This window comes from Saccopteryx bilineata, chromosome 2 (assembly GCF_036850765.1).
Source record: "Saccopteryx bilineata isolate mSacBil1 chromosome 2, mSacBil1_pri_phased_curated, whole genome shotgun sequence".
Lineage (NCBI taxonomy): Eukaryota > Metazoa > Chordata > Mammalia > Chiroptera > Emballonuridae > Saccopteryx > Saccopteryx bilineata.
This window is the reverse complement of record NC_089491.1, coordinates 21461185-21479389: the sequence shown is the minus strand read 5'-3', so window position 1 is coordinate 21479389 and position 18205 is coordinate 21461185. Positions and strand designations below refer to the sequence as shown.

At 43.1% G+C, this 18205-nt stretch overlaps 1 protein-coding gene across 3 annotated transcripts; it reads left to right on the top strand.

Moving 5' to 3' along the window:
* Positions 1–4: 4 nt before the first annotated feature.
* PRPF4 (pre-mRNA splicing tri-snRNP complex factor PRPF4) lies at positions 5–16378 on the top strand. 3 transcript variants are annotated; one of them, XM_066256474.1, is made up of 14 exons: positions 5–118; positions 1246–1423; positions 1910–2096; positions 3831–3918; positions 4347–4426; positions 5361–5454; positions 5945–6039; positions 7517–7575; positions 8192–8315; positions 10076–10165; positions 12956–13078; positions 13190–13297; positions 13388–13506; positions 13976–16367. In XM_066256474.1, the coding sequence occupies exons 1-14, from the start codon at positions 92–94 to the stop codon at positions 14167–14169; spliced, it is 1566 nt and encodes a 521-aa protein (XP_066112571.1). In that variant the 5' UTR covers positions 5–91; the 3' UTR covers positions 14170–16367. The 3 variants fall into 3 exon arrangements, with proteins under 3 accessions (XP_066112571.1, XP_066112570.1, XP_066112572.1); XM_066256473.1 differs by having other exon boundaries at positions 12–118; positions 1243–1423; positions 13976–16369; XM_066256475.1 differs by lacking the exons at positions 5–118; positions 1246–1423; positions 1910–2096; ... (1 more) ...; positions 4347–4426; positions 5361–5454 and having other exon boundaries at positions 5973–6039; positions 7478–7575; positions 13976–16378.
* Positions 16379–18205: the final 1827 nt, after the last annotated feature.

Sequence of the window (18205 nt, the reverse complement as noted above, 5' to 3'; positions counted from 1 at the left end):
GTGACGCAATTCCGCTTTTCAGGGCGCGCGGTGGATTGTCTGAAACGTAGAGCGCGGCTGTCGCTAAGGTTTCGCGGCCCCGGAGCCCAGCATGGCTTCCTCCCGAGCTTCCTCCACGGTACAGATCTCAGCTCACCCTGGCAGGGAGCGCGGAGGGGTTTCGGGGTCCTTGCAGAATGGGACCGTTAGGGTCGGGCTGAGGCAGTGGAGGGCCGAGGAGGAAGACTGCGAGATTTTGTCTTAACTGTTAATTCGTTTTCCTGATTCTTAAGCGCTTTCATGTGCTTAAGCTCGTTTGCACCTCTCGTGCAGCCGCGAATAAATACTTCTGACTGGTCCAAAAACGGAGCTCTGAAAGGGAGTAGTGTCCTGGCCAAGATTTATGTCTGTATCAGACCTCTTCATTGTAGCGAGGCCTCCTAACTTCGTTTGTACTGCCTCGTGTCTGAAAACGTTTGAAGTGTAGAAACCAGTATCTTTGTAACTTGTTCCCCTTTAACATCGAGTTGGTTATTTCGGTTATCCTTTATATTTCCCTTGTGATGAGCGATCACCCTGGAAGTGTCATAAAACCCAAGAAGAGAGTGCACTCCCAATCGAATGAGTTAAACATGTTCCGAAGCAAACCTTTGGTAGAAAAGACACCAAGAGAAATTAAGTACTTTTTTTTTTTTTTTTTTCTTTTTTTTCTGAAGCTGGAAACAGGGAGAGACAGTCAGACAGACTCCCGCATGCGCCCGACCGGGATCCACCCGGCACGCCCACCAGGGGCGAAGCTCTGCTCACCAGGGGGCGATGCTCTGCCCATCCTGGGCGTCGCCATGTTGCGACCAGAGCCACTCTAGCGCCTGAGGCAGAGGCCACAGAGCCATCCCCAGCGCCCGGGCCATCTTTGCTCCAATGGAGCCTTGGCTGCGGGAGGGGAAGAGAGAGACAGAGAGGAAAGCGCGGCTGAGGGGTGGAGAGGCAAATGGGCGCCTCTCCTGTGTGCCCTGGCCGGGAATCGAACCCAGGTCCTCCGCATGCTAGGCCGACGCTCTACCGCTGAGCCAACCGGCCAGGGCGAGAAATTAAGTACTTTTTATCAACTTTTTCCTCTATGAGATACTGGAACATCCCCTTCCCACTCTACATCAGTGAGGACACATCTACAACCGAAGCTCAAGATGAGCTTTATCCTTTGAGGAAGCCTAGTAAATAGCTAAAGTTGAAGCCTTAGGTTAATCCAGGTTTCTGATTTAGCAGGCAACCAAAACTAAGGCACCTGATGACTTAGTCGCTCCTGTTGTGAAGAAACCACACATCTACTATGGAAGTTTGGAAGAGAAGGAGAGGGAGCGTCTGGCCAAAGGAGAGTCTGGGATTTTGGGAAAAGAAGGACTTAAAGCAGGAATTGAAGCAGGAAATATTAACATAACCTCTGGTAAGATGCAAATTGTGAGTCCGTATTTATTTTAGTGCAGAAGTTTTTTGGGTTTTTTTTTTTTTTTTTTTTTTGTGACAGAGCAGATAGGGACAGACAGACCAGAAGGGAGAGAGAAATGAGAAGCATCAATTTTTTGTCGCAACACCTTAGTTGTTCATTGATTGCTTTCTCATATGTGCCTTGAAGGGGGGGGGGGGGGCTACAGCAGAACAAGTGACCACTTGCTCAAGCCAGCGACCTTGGGCTCAAGCTGGTGAGTTGCTCAAAGCAGATGAGCCTGTGCTCAAGCTGACAACATCGGGGTTTTGAACTTGGGTCCTCCACATCCCAGTCCGATGTTCTATCCACTGCACCACCGCCTGGTCAGGCAGACAGTTAACTTTTGCTAGGGGCACAGACAGACTCCAATTGTAAGAAATTATTTCTTTTTTCCCTGTTTGAAGATCTGATGATTATGCTGATGTTACCTGTTCTTTTTTACAGGGGAAGTGTTTGAAATTGAAGAGCACATCAGTGAGCGACAGGCTGAAGTGTTAGCGGAGTTTGAAAGGAGGAAGCGAGCCCGGCAGATCAATGTTTCCACGGATGACTCAGAGGTCAAGGCTTGCCTGAGAGCCTTGGGGGAGCCCATCACACTTTTTGGAGAAGGTCCTGCTGAAAGAAGAGAAAGGTGCCCTTTCCGAATATCTATTTCTTTTCTTTCATTGTGGGGGAAAGAGAGGAGGAAAGGAGAGGAGAATGGAGTGGGCAGGAGAGAGAGAGAAGCATCAACTCATTGTTTCATTAAGTTATGCACTCATACATACGTGCCCTGAGGATTGAACCTGTGACCTCCGTGCACTGGAATGATGCATTATCCACTGAGCAACCCAGCCAGAGCCTACTCTTTTTCTTTTTTAATCATAAGGTTCTAGTTATAAATTTCAGTTGGTATCTATAGCAAAAACTTGAATAGAATGTCTTAGATACTGTTAACAGAATATCTTAAGTTGTGTTTATATAGTTTAACCTTTAACCCATAATCTGAGTCTTAGGCCAATTTTTATTGCACTACTAATTTTTCTCTATAAACTTTGAAGAGGGTGTTAACATGTTCCCTCTATTCCCTCCCCAATGTCAAATTTTGAGTTGGGTAAACATTTGCAGTTGAACTTTGAAAATTTAGATAAACACATTCCTTGTCGGCAACATAAAACATAATAATAAGTGTTTTTTGGATGTTATTGAGAAGGAGCACTGTCCTCAGATAATGCTCCTCTTGTGATTTTAAAGTTACAAAGTCTCTCAGTGACAGGTTAGTCATATGCACTTATGCGGCCTCCTTTTGTCTTTCTATTCACTGTCCTCTCTCCCCATCATCATCTTTTGTCTTGGTTTGTATAGTTGGTGTATTTAATCATTTTAAAACCTTTGATATTATCTTGTATTCTCTAAACATAAGCGCAGTGTTGGGCCTGTTTGAATGACAAGGGAAGAAGACCACTTTTCTTCTACTCCATGCTCTAGTCATACTGAACTGTTTGTGATTCCGAGCTCCACGTATTTTTCTTACTTTCAGACCTTTACGTTTGTTGAACCCTGTGCCTTAGCAATGTTCTCACATTCTTGACCTATTGACTTGGCTAAATGAGGACTCAGGTTAGGTAGCGCCGCCTCTGTGAAGCCTTCCCCAACCCTCCTTCCAAGCCTAGGTTAGGTACTTCTTTTATAGGTTCCCTTAGCATTCTATATTACTACTGTATTAACACTTAATACAATGTGTTATAGTTCCCTGCTGTTTGCTGTCTTTCACCCCACCCCCCAGGACTGTGCTGCTTCAAATCAAAAGCTGTTTCATAGCCATTGTTGTACACTTCGTGCCTGTGGCATTGAGGGAGGGTTGGCTGTTTTCACAGACCAAGTGGTAGCTGTGTTGGGGCTATAACTCCAAGTTGAATAAGGTAGTTACTTATAGTTCCACTTAGGGCAGTGGTCCCCAACCTTCTTTGGGCCACGGACTAGTTTAATGTCAGAAAATATTTTCATGAACCAGCTTTTAGGGTGGGACGGATAAATGTATCATGTGACCGAGACAAGCATCAAGAGTAAGTCTTAGACGAATGTAACAGAGGGAATCTGGTCATTTTTTAAAAATAAAACATCGTTCAGACTTAAATATAAATAAAATGGAAATAATGTAAGTTATTTATTCTTTCTCTGAGGACTGGTACCGGTCCGTGGCCCGGGGGTTGGGGACCACTAACTTAGGGTATCTTAAAGAAGACTGAACACAATCACATTGGAAGTTTAGGTATGACACCTTGGAGTTTGAATGGTAAGAATAGAGTAAGCTTGCTCCCTTCTTAAATGTACTTTGCAAAATCTCATCTCAGCTCTGTTTAAATTTCAATCTTTTTTGTTACAGGTTAAGAAATATCCTCTCAGTGGTCGGGACTGACGCCTTAAAAAAGACCAAAAAGGACGATGAGAAATCTAAGAAGTCAAAAGAAGAGGTAAAATACGTCTTTACCTTTGTAACATAAGCATGAAGGAGATGAGGGAGTAGTTTTCTCAATTTCTGTTTTCAGTGGTTTGCTGTGCTTGGATTGGGGGAGAGGAGTTGAAGGCTCACTGTTCAGGAGTAGTGTTGGCAATAAATATTCAATAGTTTGTGGTTCCTGTGTAGGTATAAGTGGAGACCAGTGAGTTTCCCATTCAGGAAAGAACCATAGCATTCCTGGTGTAACTTTTAACAAGGAACCTGAAACCATCTAAGAAGACCTCGCAGAAAGAAATGCAGTAGAAAGCATGTATGCCCGGTTTTATCCTGTTAATGAACTAATTCACCCTATTTTCTGGACAGTTAAAATAGGGAATTGACAGGTATGAGTGGGACAGGGATGCTTCAGACTTAATATTTTGCTCTTAATTTAACTTTCAGTATCAGCAAACCTGGTACCATGAAGGACCAAACAGCCTGAGGGTTGCTAGACTGTGGATAGCTAATTATTCACTGCCCAGGTAAGGAGAGCCTCCAAAACAGGGGTAGTCAACCTTTTTATACCTACCGCCCACTTTCGTATCTCTGTTAGGAGTAAAATTTTCTAACCGCCCACCGGTTCCACAGTAATGGTGATTTATAAAGTAGGGAAGTAACTTTACTTTATAAAATTTATAAAGCAGAGTTACAGCAAGTTAAAGCATATAATAATAATTACTTACCAAGTACTTTATGTCGGATTTTTGCTGTTTGGCAGAATAAATCTTTTTTTTTTTTTTTTTGTATTTTTCCAAAGCTGGAAACGGAGAGGCAGTCAGACAGACTCCCGCATGCGCCCGACCGGGATCCACCCGGCATGCCCACCAGGGGGCGATGCTCTGTTGCAACCAGAGCCAGACTAGCACCTGAGGCAGAGGCCCCAGCACCCAGGCCATCTTTGCTCCAATGGAGCCTTGGCTGCGGGAGGGGAAGAGAAAGACAGAGAGGAAAGAGAGGGGGAGGGGTGGAGAAGCAGATGGGCACTTCTCCTGTGTGCCCTGGCCGGGAATCAAACCCAGGCTTCCACACGCCAGGCCAACGCTCTACCACTGAGCCAACCAGCCAGGGCCTCAGAATAAATCTTTATAAAACAACTTACTATAGTTAAATCTATCGTTTTGTTTATACTTTGGTTGCTCTGCTACTGCCCACCATGAAAGCTGGAATGCCTACTAGTGGGCAGTAGGGACCAGGTTGACTACCACTGCTCTGGAAGGAGAAAGAAGCATATTTTTTCTTGTTTCCTCTCAGGAACTGAGGATCTGCTTTATATCTGTTAGGAGACATTTATATCGAAGAATGTATCAGCTAAATATAAAGTCAGTAGTTAAATGAAATTGAGTGGTGAGATACTTGTGTAGACCCCTTGTCTAAAACCCACTTGCTCATGACAGTAATAGTGTTTATGTGTCACAGGGCAGTGAAACGCTTGGAAGAGGCCCGTCTCCATAAAGAGATTCCTGAGACAACTAGGACCTCCCAGATGCAGGAGCTGCACAAATCTCTCCGGGTAAGATGCTCTTAGCAATTTTCCAGTATCTTAAAGGTTCTTAGATATTTATTAGATTTCCTCTCTTGGCCCACCTCTGGGAGACTAAAGGCAGCTCTAATTATTACTTCCTGCTTGCACTGTTGCCATTTGGGAGAAGCCATCAGTTTAGGTGGCAGGAACCTTCTATAGTTTGTATTCAGCAGAAGCCTATGGTTCTGCTCTTTGATTCTTCCTTTTAGTATGTCAGAGCTGTACTGTAGATCTCTGCACGGTTTTCTTCTCTATATTTAACTGACACAGAAGCTAGCAATGCTAAGACTGGAAGACAGTTTGCTGGGGTTTCAGATAAGCTTTGACCCATTCATTCTTCAATATAAATGTCTCCTAACAGATAAAAAAGTATAAAAGACTCTTGGGTTGTATTAAAACTGTAAAGTTGCTTTTTTATACTGGAAAAGCCAACTCTTGGATTAGCCTATTAATGATTGTTTGTTTGCTTGCTTTTAAGTCTTTGAATAATTTCTGCAGTCAAATTGGGGATGATCGACCTATCTCCTACTGTCATTTTAGTCCCAATTCCAAAATGCTGGCCACAGCTTGTTGGTAAGTTACATTTTACAGTGACTTTTTTTCCTAAATAGGGAACAGGTTCAGGGAAAAACTCGGCATGTCTTAGATATCTATTTCTATATTCTCTTTCTCTGCTTCTCATGATCACACCAAGCAAGAGATGCTCCTGCCCTACCTGTGCATTATACAGTAAAGTCTCTGTGAACAGTTCTGATTGTTCACAAGGGACCCCAGAGATCATGACATGTGACATCTGCCATGTTCTTGACACGAGTATTTTTGAACATGTCATAAGTATCCACACCCCAGTGTAGCTTTTCTTCTTCAGTTATGTGCCTTAAGCAAGATACTTAATCTCTGTAGATTCAGCTTATTTGTCTGTAAAGTAGAGTGAGATGATGTTTATAAGACATTTTACCTTGCTAGTGCCTGCTCTGTGTAAGGACTAAGTAGATATGAATCATTATTTTTATCTTTATTTTATTTTCTATTTACCACCATATTTGCAGAAGACTCTAAGGCAGGGGTCTCAAACTCAACTCAGCATGTGGGCCGCAGAGCAAGATCACAGCCGTTCAGCGGGCCGCACTAGGTCTACAAAAGGCAACTGTTACGCAACACTTTTCTCACTGCAGTTGAAAACAGTCTGTGGGCCGCACAAAATTGTTCAGCGGGCCGCGAGTTTGAGACCCCTGCTCTAAGGATATGATAACTGTTGTTTTGTTCTATTTAGTTTTGGGGGGACATTTCTCACTAGGTAGTAAGAGGGGAAACTTCCTTACATTAGATGTACAGGAACTCCATTGAGCAGGCAGAAGTCGAGACAGTGATTCAACAGAAAGCCAAGGACCGACACCAATATTTCCACCTCACCAAGCCTCAGTTACCATCATTATAAAGCAGAAGTTATCATTTCTAATTTATGTACCTCACAGGTCTGCTAATAAGGATCATTTGAGATGATAGATATAAAAATAAATGGTTGGAAATTTTCTGAAATAAGCCTTTTTTTAAATGTTAAACTAGAAGCAGGGCAGTGACCGTGGTAGTCGGGATCTGCCGAGGCATCTGTAACAACTCATCTGCTGAATCGATACAAAAATAGGAAAAAAATTTTAATAGAAAAAGGAACTCTAAAATATGTTAAGTACTTTGTAAGCAGCAAAATGCTATTCATCCTATTCCTATTTAAGGGGATAGTATCATTATTAATGTTATTATTATTGGATAGTTTAATTTGTCCTCCCTTTCTTCACAAACTGATCCAGAAGTTCAGGAGAATAGCAGCGTGTGTGTGATGATAGTCGAATAGAAGCTTCTGGTTGCATGAGACCTAGATTGAACTTTCTTCTATAACAAATCAAATGCTAAGCCTTTTCTTTTTATTTTTCTTCCTGCCACTTTAAAGATTATGGGGGGTGAGAAGAGATTGTCCTTTAGTGATGTTACCAAGGTACCTTTTCCTTCCCAGACCAATCCTGGCTGAGATGCTTTCCTTTGTATTTGATAGGAGTGGGCTTTGCAAGCTCTGGTCTGTTCCTGATTGCAACCTCCTTCACACTCTTCGAGGTGAGTTAGAATCTTTGTAGAATCTAACTCTAGAAATCTGTAATTCGTAGTGTGAACTCTGTTGACCAGTAAAACTCTGAAACTCTGCATTACACTCAGACCCAGTATATTCAAGATTCTTGATTTGTTTTGACTGGGTTTGGTTTCTCTGACCACAAGGCGGGAAGATAATGACTTCATGCACATACTTTTCTCTCATGTCCAGCCTCATTCTGGCGTTTTACAACCTCTAAACTAAAAAAAAAAAAAAAATTTCTTTTTAATATGATTTAAATATTACTTTAAATAAAAATAGTTTATTTTTTCAAGAGTTGAATAGTTGAGTCTGTCCTATAGTGGTTAAAGCATCAACCTGGAATGCTGAGGTCGCTGGTTGGAAACCCTGGGCTTGCCTGGTCAGGGCACATATGGGAGTTGATGCTTCCTGCCTTCTCCCCTCAAATGAATAAATAAAATCTTAAAAAATATTTTTAAAAAAAGAGTTATTTTAATACTCTCTGTATATATCATGTGTTCCCTAATACAGTATGTGCCTGAATTAGTCACGATAGTCTGCACATACACATAAGTTACAGGGGGGCAGAACCTTGAACTTTCATCTCTTACACTCCTTCAGGCCATAACACAAACGTAGGAGCAATTGTATTCCATCCGAAATCCACTGTCTCCTTGGACCAAAAAGATGTCAACCTGGCCTCTTGTGCTGCGGATGGTTCTGTGAAACTTTGGAGCCTTGACAGGTGAATATCACTGTTCTCTCCATACTGTGCTCACTAAAATGAATAGTTGATTGGCTGGCCTTTGGGACCTGAAAATCTGACATAGAACCCCAGGGATACTCTTAAGAGTCAAGGAAATGTGTTATGAAAATAGAATAAAGGATTTTTCTTACACCTTCCTCACCAAAGGAGTTGTCTCTGACTTTTTCTTATTTGTTAACTTGAGACCTTTATTTTTGCCTCTAATGTCATGGTCCCTTTTCCCTGGCTCCAGTTATTCTGGAAAGATCCATTTTACCTCCTGTGCAATAGATTGGCATTGGAGAAATGCACTGTTTGGTAGACTGATGCAAGGTCATCTTCTGGCAGCAGGTTGGCTCTTAGCGCACCACTGCACGGGAGGTGTTACCGGGGAAGTGATGTCTCCTCCCGTGGCTTCCTCCTTGACCGAGACCATATTTTCCAATTACAGCAGTTTTTTTAATATTGTTTATGAATATTGTTTTTTAAGAAAATTTTGGAAGCACTTTGTTGATTTCTGAATTCAACTGTTTAGTTCTCTTTCTTTGGGGAAGCACAAGAGGCTTTTATTCCAGGCTTTTGTAAAGAGCTAATTAGTGTCTCCACCCTTGACCAGACATGATCTTACCTGCAAGCACAGCATGTTTTAATTGGCTTTGGTAATAGTAGTATTTGTTCCCCTGGGGCTTTGATTAGTTCTGTCTGCACACTGACAAAGTTCCCTTTTTAATTGCCCTCTTTAGGGTTCTTGTTTATTTTCCTGGCTGGTGTTTCAGATCTATCTGTGCTTACTGGGTAGTAGAATTTAAAGGCTACCAAAAGGAAACTAAACCTCTATTTAGGAGTTTCTTTTTCCATGTGGATCCTTGAACAAACTGAGGGTTAAGATTTATCTATAATCCACTTGCACCAAAACTGCTTGGGTTTTGTTCCTTGAATTTTTTTGTTTGTTTTATAGCCTGACATTTCTATCAAAGTATGTTTTCTTTCTAGACTCTCAGTACTACGTTGGTGCAGAGAGAGATTTTTGCTTATCTTTTATTTTCTTAAATTCTAAGTGGTTTAGTCTTAAGTGTTTATTAACATAGTGAATTGAAGTAGAAAGAGTATTTCTTTTTTTTTTTTCTTTTTTTTAATTTTTTTTTTTTTCTGAAGCTGGAAACAGGGAGAGACAGTCAGACAGACTCCCGCATGCGCCCAACCGGGATCCACCCGGCACACCCACCAGGGGGACACTCTGCCCACCAGGGGGCGATGCTCTGCCACGACCAGAGCCACTCTAGCGCCTGGGGCAGAGGCCAAGGAGCCATCCCCAGCGCCCGGGCTATCTTTGCTCCAATGGAGCCTTGGCTGCGGGAGGGGAAGAGAGAGACAGAGAGGAAGGGGGGGGGGGGGGTGGAGAAGCAAATGGGCGCTTCTCCTGTGTGCCCTGGCCGGGAATCGAACCCGGGTCCCCCGCACGCCAGGCCGACGCTCTACCGCTGAGCCAACCGGCCAGGGCCGAAAGAGTGTTTCTTGAAGTGCTGTGGCCAGTTTTGCCCTGTGGGTACATGAAATAGTCTCAAATCTTTTAAAACCTTGGCAAGTGACTTAAATTATTGTTAGCCCTAAAGTTTTAGCAAATTACAAGTTTATTTACAATTTGGCTCCTTGAGCTGTACACAATTGGTGCATCTGTGTACAACAGTTAATAGAGTCAATGAATATTTATTTACAGGAGTATAAAACAGTATACTTAAATATATTTGATTCCTTTTCAGTGACGAACCAGTGGCAGATATCGAGGGCCATACAGTGCGTGTGGCCCGTGTAATGTGGCACCCATCCGGACGTTTCTTGGGGACCACCTGGTAAGCCTTCCTGTTCACACTGCATAGGCTTCTAACATCTGGTTAAACCTTCATGGTTAACTGCCAAGTAAGTTTTTAGAAGAGAGATCTTCAAGAAGGATTTTCTTGGACAGCAGTGAATCAATCTGAATAGAGTATATTATATGGTTAGGGTTAAGTGCATTTGCTCTTAAATTGCAGTTAATCTGAAAGTTGCTAGTTGTCCAGAAACTAGAAGTTTTACTCTTTGTTCTCTTTCTTGACCAATACTAGAAGTATATGTGTTTTTGTTTGTATATTTGTTGTTGGGGGCGGTTGATACACATTGTGTTATCTCTCTACAAATCAGTCTTCCTTTATGGTTTTGTGAGTTTAATGAGGCCGGAATTTGTTAAAGAACTATTAAACTGAGATAAGTTTACATGCACTGGAGTGGATTTAAGTACACAGTGTAATCAGTGTTGACAGCTGCATATGCTCACGTGACCCATCTCCCTGGCAGGTACCTTTCCACCACCCCACAGCGTCCCCTCGTGCCCTCTCCCAGTCACCTCTCCATTCCGGAGCGGCCACTGCTCTGACCTCTGTTGCCACAAGTTGTCTGTTCCTACTGTGTGCGCTCATTTGTGTCTGGCTTCTTTCAGCAAATGTTTAGAGGATTCATTCATGTTTGCATGAATCAACAGCTTCTTTTTATTGCTGAGGAGTAGTCAGTTGCATCACTTGCCACAGTTCATCGTTTTCCTGGTGATACACAGTTGGGCTGGTGTCAGGTTTTGGCTAGTCAGAAGAAAGCTGCCATAAATACTCTTGGATAAGACTTTTAGTGGACACATTTTTCTTTCCTTTCTCTTGAATAAATACTTAGGAATGTAAATGCTAGGTCATAGGGTAGATGTGTATTTAACTTTTCAAAATTTTCAAGGCCCTGGCCGGTTGGCTCAGCGGTAGAGCTTAGACCTGGCATGTGGAAGTCCTGGTTTAGTTCCCAGTCAGAGCACACAGGAGAGGTGACCATCTGCTTCTCTCCCCCTCCCTCTTCCGCAGCTATGGCTCAATTGGTTTGAGCCCATCAGCCCCAGGTGCTGAGTATGACTCCATGGAGCCTCCACCTCAAGCGTTAAAAATAGCTCGGTTGCCAGCATGGCCCCAGATGGGCAGAGCATTGGCCCCAGACGGGGTTTGCAGGGTGGATCCCAGTCATGGAGCATACAGGAGTCTGTCTCTCTAGCTCCCCTCCTCTCTCTGTCTCCCCTCCTCTCTCTCTCTCTCTCTCTCTCACACACACACACACACACACACACACCCTTTTCAAGTGGTTGTGCCATTTTATGTTCCCAGAATTCTGATTGCTGCACCTCCTTGCCAGCATTTGCTTTTGTCTGTCCTGTCATTCTGCCCAGTCTAGCAAATGTATGGTGAAACCTCATGGGTTTCATTTTTGTTACCTTAATGACTGTCGTTGTTGAGTACTTTGTCATGTGTTTATTGACCATTTATATATTCTCTTTGGTGTACTCTCCAGGTGCTTGACTCATTTTTTAAATGTTTTTTTTTTCCTGTCTTTATGTTCATCCTTATAGACCAGTGCTAGTCAGCCTGGTCCCTACCGCCCACAGCTTTCATGGTGGGCAGTAGCAGAGCAACCAAAGTATAAATAAAAAGATAGATTTAACTAGTAAGTTTTATAAAGATTTATTCTGCTAAACTTAGCGAAAATTCGACATAAAAGTACTTGGTAAGTAATTATTATATGCTTTAACTTGCTGTAACTCTGCTTTATAAATTTTATAAAGTAAAGTTACTTCCCTATTTTATAAATCATTATTACTATAGAACCAGTGGGCGGTTAGAAAATTTTACTGCTAACAGAGTTAAAAAGTGGGCAGTAGGTATAAAAAGGTTGACTACCTCTGATATAGACAGTTGTACCACCATTAATTGGAGAGACTTTCCTTTTCTGTTGAAATCACTTGGCACCTTCATTGAAAATCATTTGACAATATAAGTGTGGGTCTATTTCTATTCTACTCCATTGATTTGTCTCTGATTGATTTTTGTATCCCCAACATCCAGTTTAGGGCCCAGTAAATATATCAGTGTTCAGTGAATGAAAGAACATAACAGTGCAATTGAGGAAGAAAAAAGGCAAAAAAAAGAAAAAAAAGCTGGGCTATTCTTATGGATTTCTGTTCTTAAAATAGCCACTGAGGCCCTGGCCGGTTGGCTCAGTGGTAGAGCGTCGGCCTGGCGTGTGGAAGTCCCGGGTTTGATTCCCGGCCAGGGCACACAGGAGAGGCGCCCATCTGCTTCTCCACCCCTCCCCTTCTCCTTCCTCTCTGTCTCTCTCTTCCCCTCCCGCAGCCGAGGCTCCATTGGAGCAAAAGATGGCCCGGGCGCTGGGGATGGCTCCTTGGCCTCTGCCCCAGGCGCTGGAGTGGCTCTGGTCGCAGCAGAGCGACGCCCCGGAGGGGCAGAGCATCGCCCCCTAATGGGCGTGCTGGGTGGATCCCAGTCGGGCGCATGTGGGAGTCTGTCTGACTGCCTCCCTGTTTCCAGCTTCAGAAAAATACAAAAAAAAAAAAAAATAACCACTGAAATAGGTTTACAGGAAGTCATGGTTTCCCAGTTAGCAACCAAGACAGATATGCTTAGTTATTGAGATAGTGTTTATGCCAGAAAATAATTTCTTATGAACATGATTATATGAATAGCTTCAGAAGCATAACTGAAGTTATAACTAATAGTACCTTGCACATTGTAGAAACTGAATAAATTATCTACTGGTTAATTGTAAGTTTGTTTTTTTAGTTATGACCGCTCATGGCGCTTATGGGACTTAGAAGCTCAAGAGGAGATCCTGCACCAGGAAGGCCACAGCATGGGTGTATATGACATTGCCTTCCATCAAGATGGCTCTTTGGCTGGCACTGGGTAAGACTTTCTCCACATAGCCAGGGGCAGCTCAGTAATCTTAACTCTTATGGATGGCTGCTTCCATAGAGAACTTCACTCAGAATGTTTATTTGTAAATTCCTTTTTCAGGGGACTGGATGCATTTGGTCGAGTTTGGGACCTGCGCACAGGACGTTGTATAATGTTCCTAGAAGGGCACCTGAAGGAAATCTATGGAATAAATTTCTCCCCTAATGGGTAAAATAAGCTGATTAAATGAGAGGTGGAGAGGGTTCTTGGTCAGGAAGTACCTTTGTTTCTAATTTTGATTCTACATCTGACCCACAGCTACCACATTGCAACTGGCAGTGGGGACAACACCTGCAAAGTGTGGGACCTTCGACAGCGGCGTTGCATCTACACCATCCCTGCCCATCATAACTTAGTGACTGGTGTCAAGTTCGAGCGTAAGCATAAGAAAGAGTGCGCTTTCTCACGCAGTGCAGGTCCCGCGTGAGTGGAACCTGGAGGTGGAACAGGAGAGAACTGGGATTAGAGTTCCCTTCCCTCTGCCCTACACTCAGACAGACTGTGGCACAGCGTGCTGCTTGTTGCTAGGAAGGAAAGACTTCATGAATGCTTTTCTGCATCCTTTTCTCCATGAAAATCCTAAGCCCTGAATCCGTCATAATATTCTGAACGGTTTTTGAAAGAACCAGAAGACCTTAATAATGTTATTTGTTTCCCTAAGTCTGCCTTGTAGTTGTCCCTTCTCCTGGAGGCCTAGTAGGAATATAGATCAGACCGTGTTGTGGGTTTTCCTGAAAACCTTCTTTTTTGAAATAGTATGTTCTAGAAGATTTTTGTGCTTTTATGTTCTCAAGTTCTTCTTGAATACTTGAATTCCTCACGCAACTTCCCTTTTATCTCTTATAGCTATCCATGGGAATTTCTTGCTCACTGCTGCCTATGATAACACAGCCAAGATCTGGACCCACCCGGGCTGGTCCCCACTGAAGACTCTGGCTGGCCATGAAGGCAAAGTGATGGGCCTCGACATTTCTTCAGATGGGCAGCTTATAGCCACTTGCTCGTATGACAGGACCTTCAAGCTCTGGATGGCTGAATAGGCAGAACCACAGTAAAAGGACTCCAACCTCCAGCTCTCCCTTAAGAGCCATTTTCAAAAAGGATGAATGGGTGTGTTTTGTTCTATCATGTTTGTTGCCAATTACCATGTTTACACTCTCGGTAGATTGGATTTTCATGTCAGCCCCGACTCCAGGCAGGCAGCCCAGTTCTTGGGTGTTGGTGAAACCCTTTTGTGGCTGAACTTTTATTTCATCTTCAAGCCCTGCCAGTAACTAAGTAGACAATTGTTTTTATTGATTTTTTGTTTACCCTGTTGCCTTCCTCACAGCACTCAGGATTTTGGCAGGCTCCATTTTTAATTCTTGAAACTTGGTTTTCCATTCCGTGGTACCCGCTTCAGGACTACACGTGGCCCAGAGGGTAGGTGGCTGCACAGCAGTCCGGAAGCCCTTGAGTAAAGAGGCACACCTCCCCACGCACCAGTTAAGATGCCCACAGAGCAGGGAGCTTTGCCCTTGCCCTACCGTGAGAATGGCAGATGAAGAGGCAGGTCCACAGCCGTGCTCGGGCTTATGCGGTGAAGAAGATTTTGCCTCTTCCTGTTGGGGTCACTTGGAATGCTACCTGCATCAGGAAGCTCAGAACTGAACATTTGCCTTGTTGGAAAATGTCTTCCAATTCTGTTTGAAGTTTGACATCCTTCGTGTTAACCCCAAAACTAGGTCATTGTGTCAAGATTCAATGAAATTTTTGGAAAGCTAACATGATGTCTCTATTATGCAACCTCCTTTCTATTGGTTATTTAAAAGATATGCCCTCAGCCTGACCAGGTGGTGGCGCAGTGGATAGAGCACCGGACTGGGATGCGGAAGACCCAGGTTCAAGACGCCGAGGTCGCCAGCTTAAGCACGGGCTCATCTGGTTTGAGCAAAAAAAAAAAAAAAAAAAAAAAAGCTCACCAGCTTGAGCCCAAGGTTGCTGGCTCAAGCAAGGGGTTACTCAGTCTGCTGAAGGCCCGCGGTCAAGGCACATATGAGAAAGCAATCAATGAACAACTAAGGTGTTGGAACGCGCAATGAAAAACCTATGATTGCCTGACCTGTGGTGGCGCAGTGGATAAAGCATCGACCTGGAAATGCTGAGGTCGCTGGTTCGAAATCCTGGGCTTGCCTAGTCAAGGCACATATGGGAGTTGATGCTTCCAGCTCCTCCCCCTCTCCTCTCTCTCTGTCTCTCCTCTGTCTCTCTCTGTCTCTCCCTCTCCTCTCAAAAATGAATAAATAAAAAATTAAAAAAAAAAACAAAAAAATACACCTATGATTGATGCTTCTCGTCTCTCTCCATTCTTCTCTGTCCCTGTCTATCCCTCTCACTGACTCTCTATCTCTGTTAAAAAAAAAAAAAAAAAAAAAAAAAGCATATGCCCTTCATGTTGAGATAATTCTGGGGGAAAAAATCCCTGGTGGGTATTCCTAAACAAATTTCTTTTGTTGTTTATTATATATTAATACTTGCTACAGAGTAAATCTTATTAGGAAAACTATCCTTCAAAGAATTGTTTTGCATAGTTAAATCTTTTCTGAATTCCAGCCTTTGGCCCATTAAGGTCCTTGTCTTTGGTTTGAATGTCACACAGCTCAGATATGATAACCCCAGTTTCTGTCTCCTTGTAAGCACACTGTTAATAATTTAAAAATAGAGGGCTTTTGCATGTGGGCCAGACAACCAGTGAACTACTTCTGGACTCTGTAATTCTTATTCATTGGCTATCCAGCAGTTACCTTCAGCCTTTTCTACCCCAAATACACAACCACTGGACTCTGAAAGTACACAGTAAATTCATACAAAAAAACACAGGAATTTGGAAGAAGAAAAGATTGTATATAGAGAATTCAAGGAAGGTTTACGTCAGGGTAGTCAACCTTTTTATACCTACCACCCACTTTTGTATCTCTGTTAGTAGTAAAGTTTTCTAACTGCCCACCAGTTCCACAGTATTGGTGATTTATAAAGTAGAGAAGGAACTTTATAAAATTTATAAAGCAGAGTTACAGCAAGTTAAAGCATATAGTAATAATTACTTACCAAGTACTTTATATCAGATTTTCGCTAAGTTTGGTAGAATAAATCTTTATAAACAACTTACTATAGGCCCTGGCCGGTTGGCTCAGCGGTAGAGCGTCGGCCTGGCATGCGGGGGACCCAGGTTCGATTCCCAGCCAGGGCACATAGGAGAAGCGCCCATTTGCTTCTCTACCCCCCCCCCCTCCTTCCTCTCTGTCTCTCTCTTCCCCTCCCACAGCCAAGGCTCCATTGGAGCAAAGATGGCCCGGGCGCTGGGGATGGCTCCTTGGCCTCTGCCCCAGGCACTACAGTGGCTCTGGTCGGCAGAGCAACGCCCCCTGGTGGACAGAGCGTCGCCTCTGGTGGGCGTGCCAGGTGGATCCCGGTTGGGCGCATGCGGGAGTCTGTCTGTCTCTCCCCGTTTCCAGCTTCAGAAAAATACAAAAAGAAAACAACTTACTATAGTTAAATCTATCTTTTTATTTATACTTTGGTTGCTCTGCTACCGCCCACCATGAAAGCTGTAACGTCCATTAGTGGGCGGTAGGGACCAGGTTGACTACCACTGGTTTACATGATGGCTTCTTGAAGTGTTAAATACATGTTTTACTTGCTATTCCAGAGGGGCTGAGAGTGGCCTAACTGCTTCAGGCTGTGATTATGTGATAGGTAGCTTAAGTATTTTGTTTAATCTGATTTCAGTTATAACCAAATCTTGCATATCCTGTGCACCTGTTAAGCTTCTAAATTCTCAGCTCTGCTCTCAGTTGGGAACTTCACTGCTGTTTAAATATTAAGGGTCACTATTTCCTTTATATTGTCTGTAAAAGAAATTACTTTCATTATTTACCTTTGTAGAATGTGTAAACTCAGAGTGAACATTAGTGTATTAGCATGCAGTTTGGACTTGTGCATATAATGTGTTAAGATTTTTAGTTTTTCAAATTTAAATTTTACTGTCCCGTTAACCTTGGCTTTGGGGGTATGGATCCAAGAGATTTAGAGGTAGCAACTGGGTGAAAACATTTTGTCAAAGTTTGGCAAAACAAGTGTCTTGTGGAATATACATTTCCTCACTGCAAATGTAAGCAAGCAGTGAGCTGAGAAGCATAAACCAAGTGTATAACCACGTAACAGGACACTCTGGCGGACATTGTGCCAGGCACGTTCAGACATCTCATTTACTGCCCTGAATCTTAGGACTTAGTTATTTCCTTTTACAGCAAAACTGAAGCTCAAAGAAGTAGAGTGACCTGTTAAAAGATGTTAGTGAATCCCGGTCTGTGTCTGACCTTACGGAGAAATTTCATAGGGTTGTAATGAGTATGTTGGCAACACTAACCAGACAAAAAGATTCCAGCCAGCATAACCTGTACGTAGCTTTTTAACCACCCCACTTTTTATACTGCCCTTTGACAAGTTAATTGCATCTCTTCCTCTGACTTCATGTCAGAGGGAATTAATACTTTCCCCCTCTACCTCATGTTTCTGTGAGAAGCCTACAGTGTTATTCAACAGGAAAACTATTTGCATTTTGAGAGGGATGATATTTTGTTGTGTGGAACTGTAGCACTGTAGCTTGTTTGACCTCTGGAGTACTAAGAGCCAGAAGCACAACCCACCCACTTTATTGGTATACCAAAGATACACCGAGATATTTCCAGATATTGTATAGGAGGATGACACTGTCCCCAGGTTAGAACTACTGAATGTGAGAATAAGAGACTCTAATGTTTCTCTATCCAAAAAATTCAAGTCAATGCCGTTTCTTATTTGGATGGCATATAAGCCATTTCAAGTGTGTAAGTCCTATTCTTACTAAAAGTCCTCCACAACGTACTGGGTGACCTTGAACAAGGTAGCTAAGCTTGTGGAGTCTGTTTCCTCTGAATGGGGATGAAGTTCACTTAACTTGGGAGCAGTAGGCCGTAATGCAGAGGCAAGTGTTTCTTCCTGAACTTCCCCCTCAGCATCTCGCCCTGTTCGTCTTGGCTCTGAGAACATGGTAAG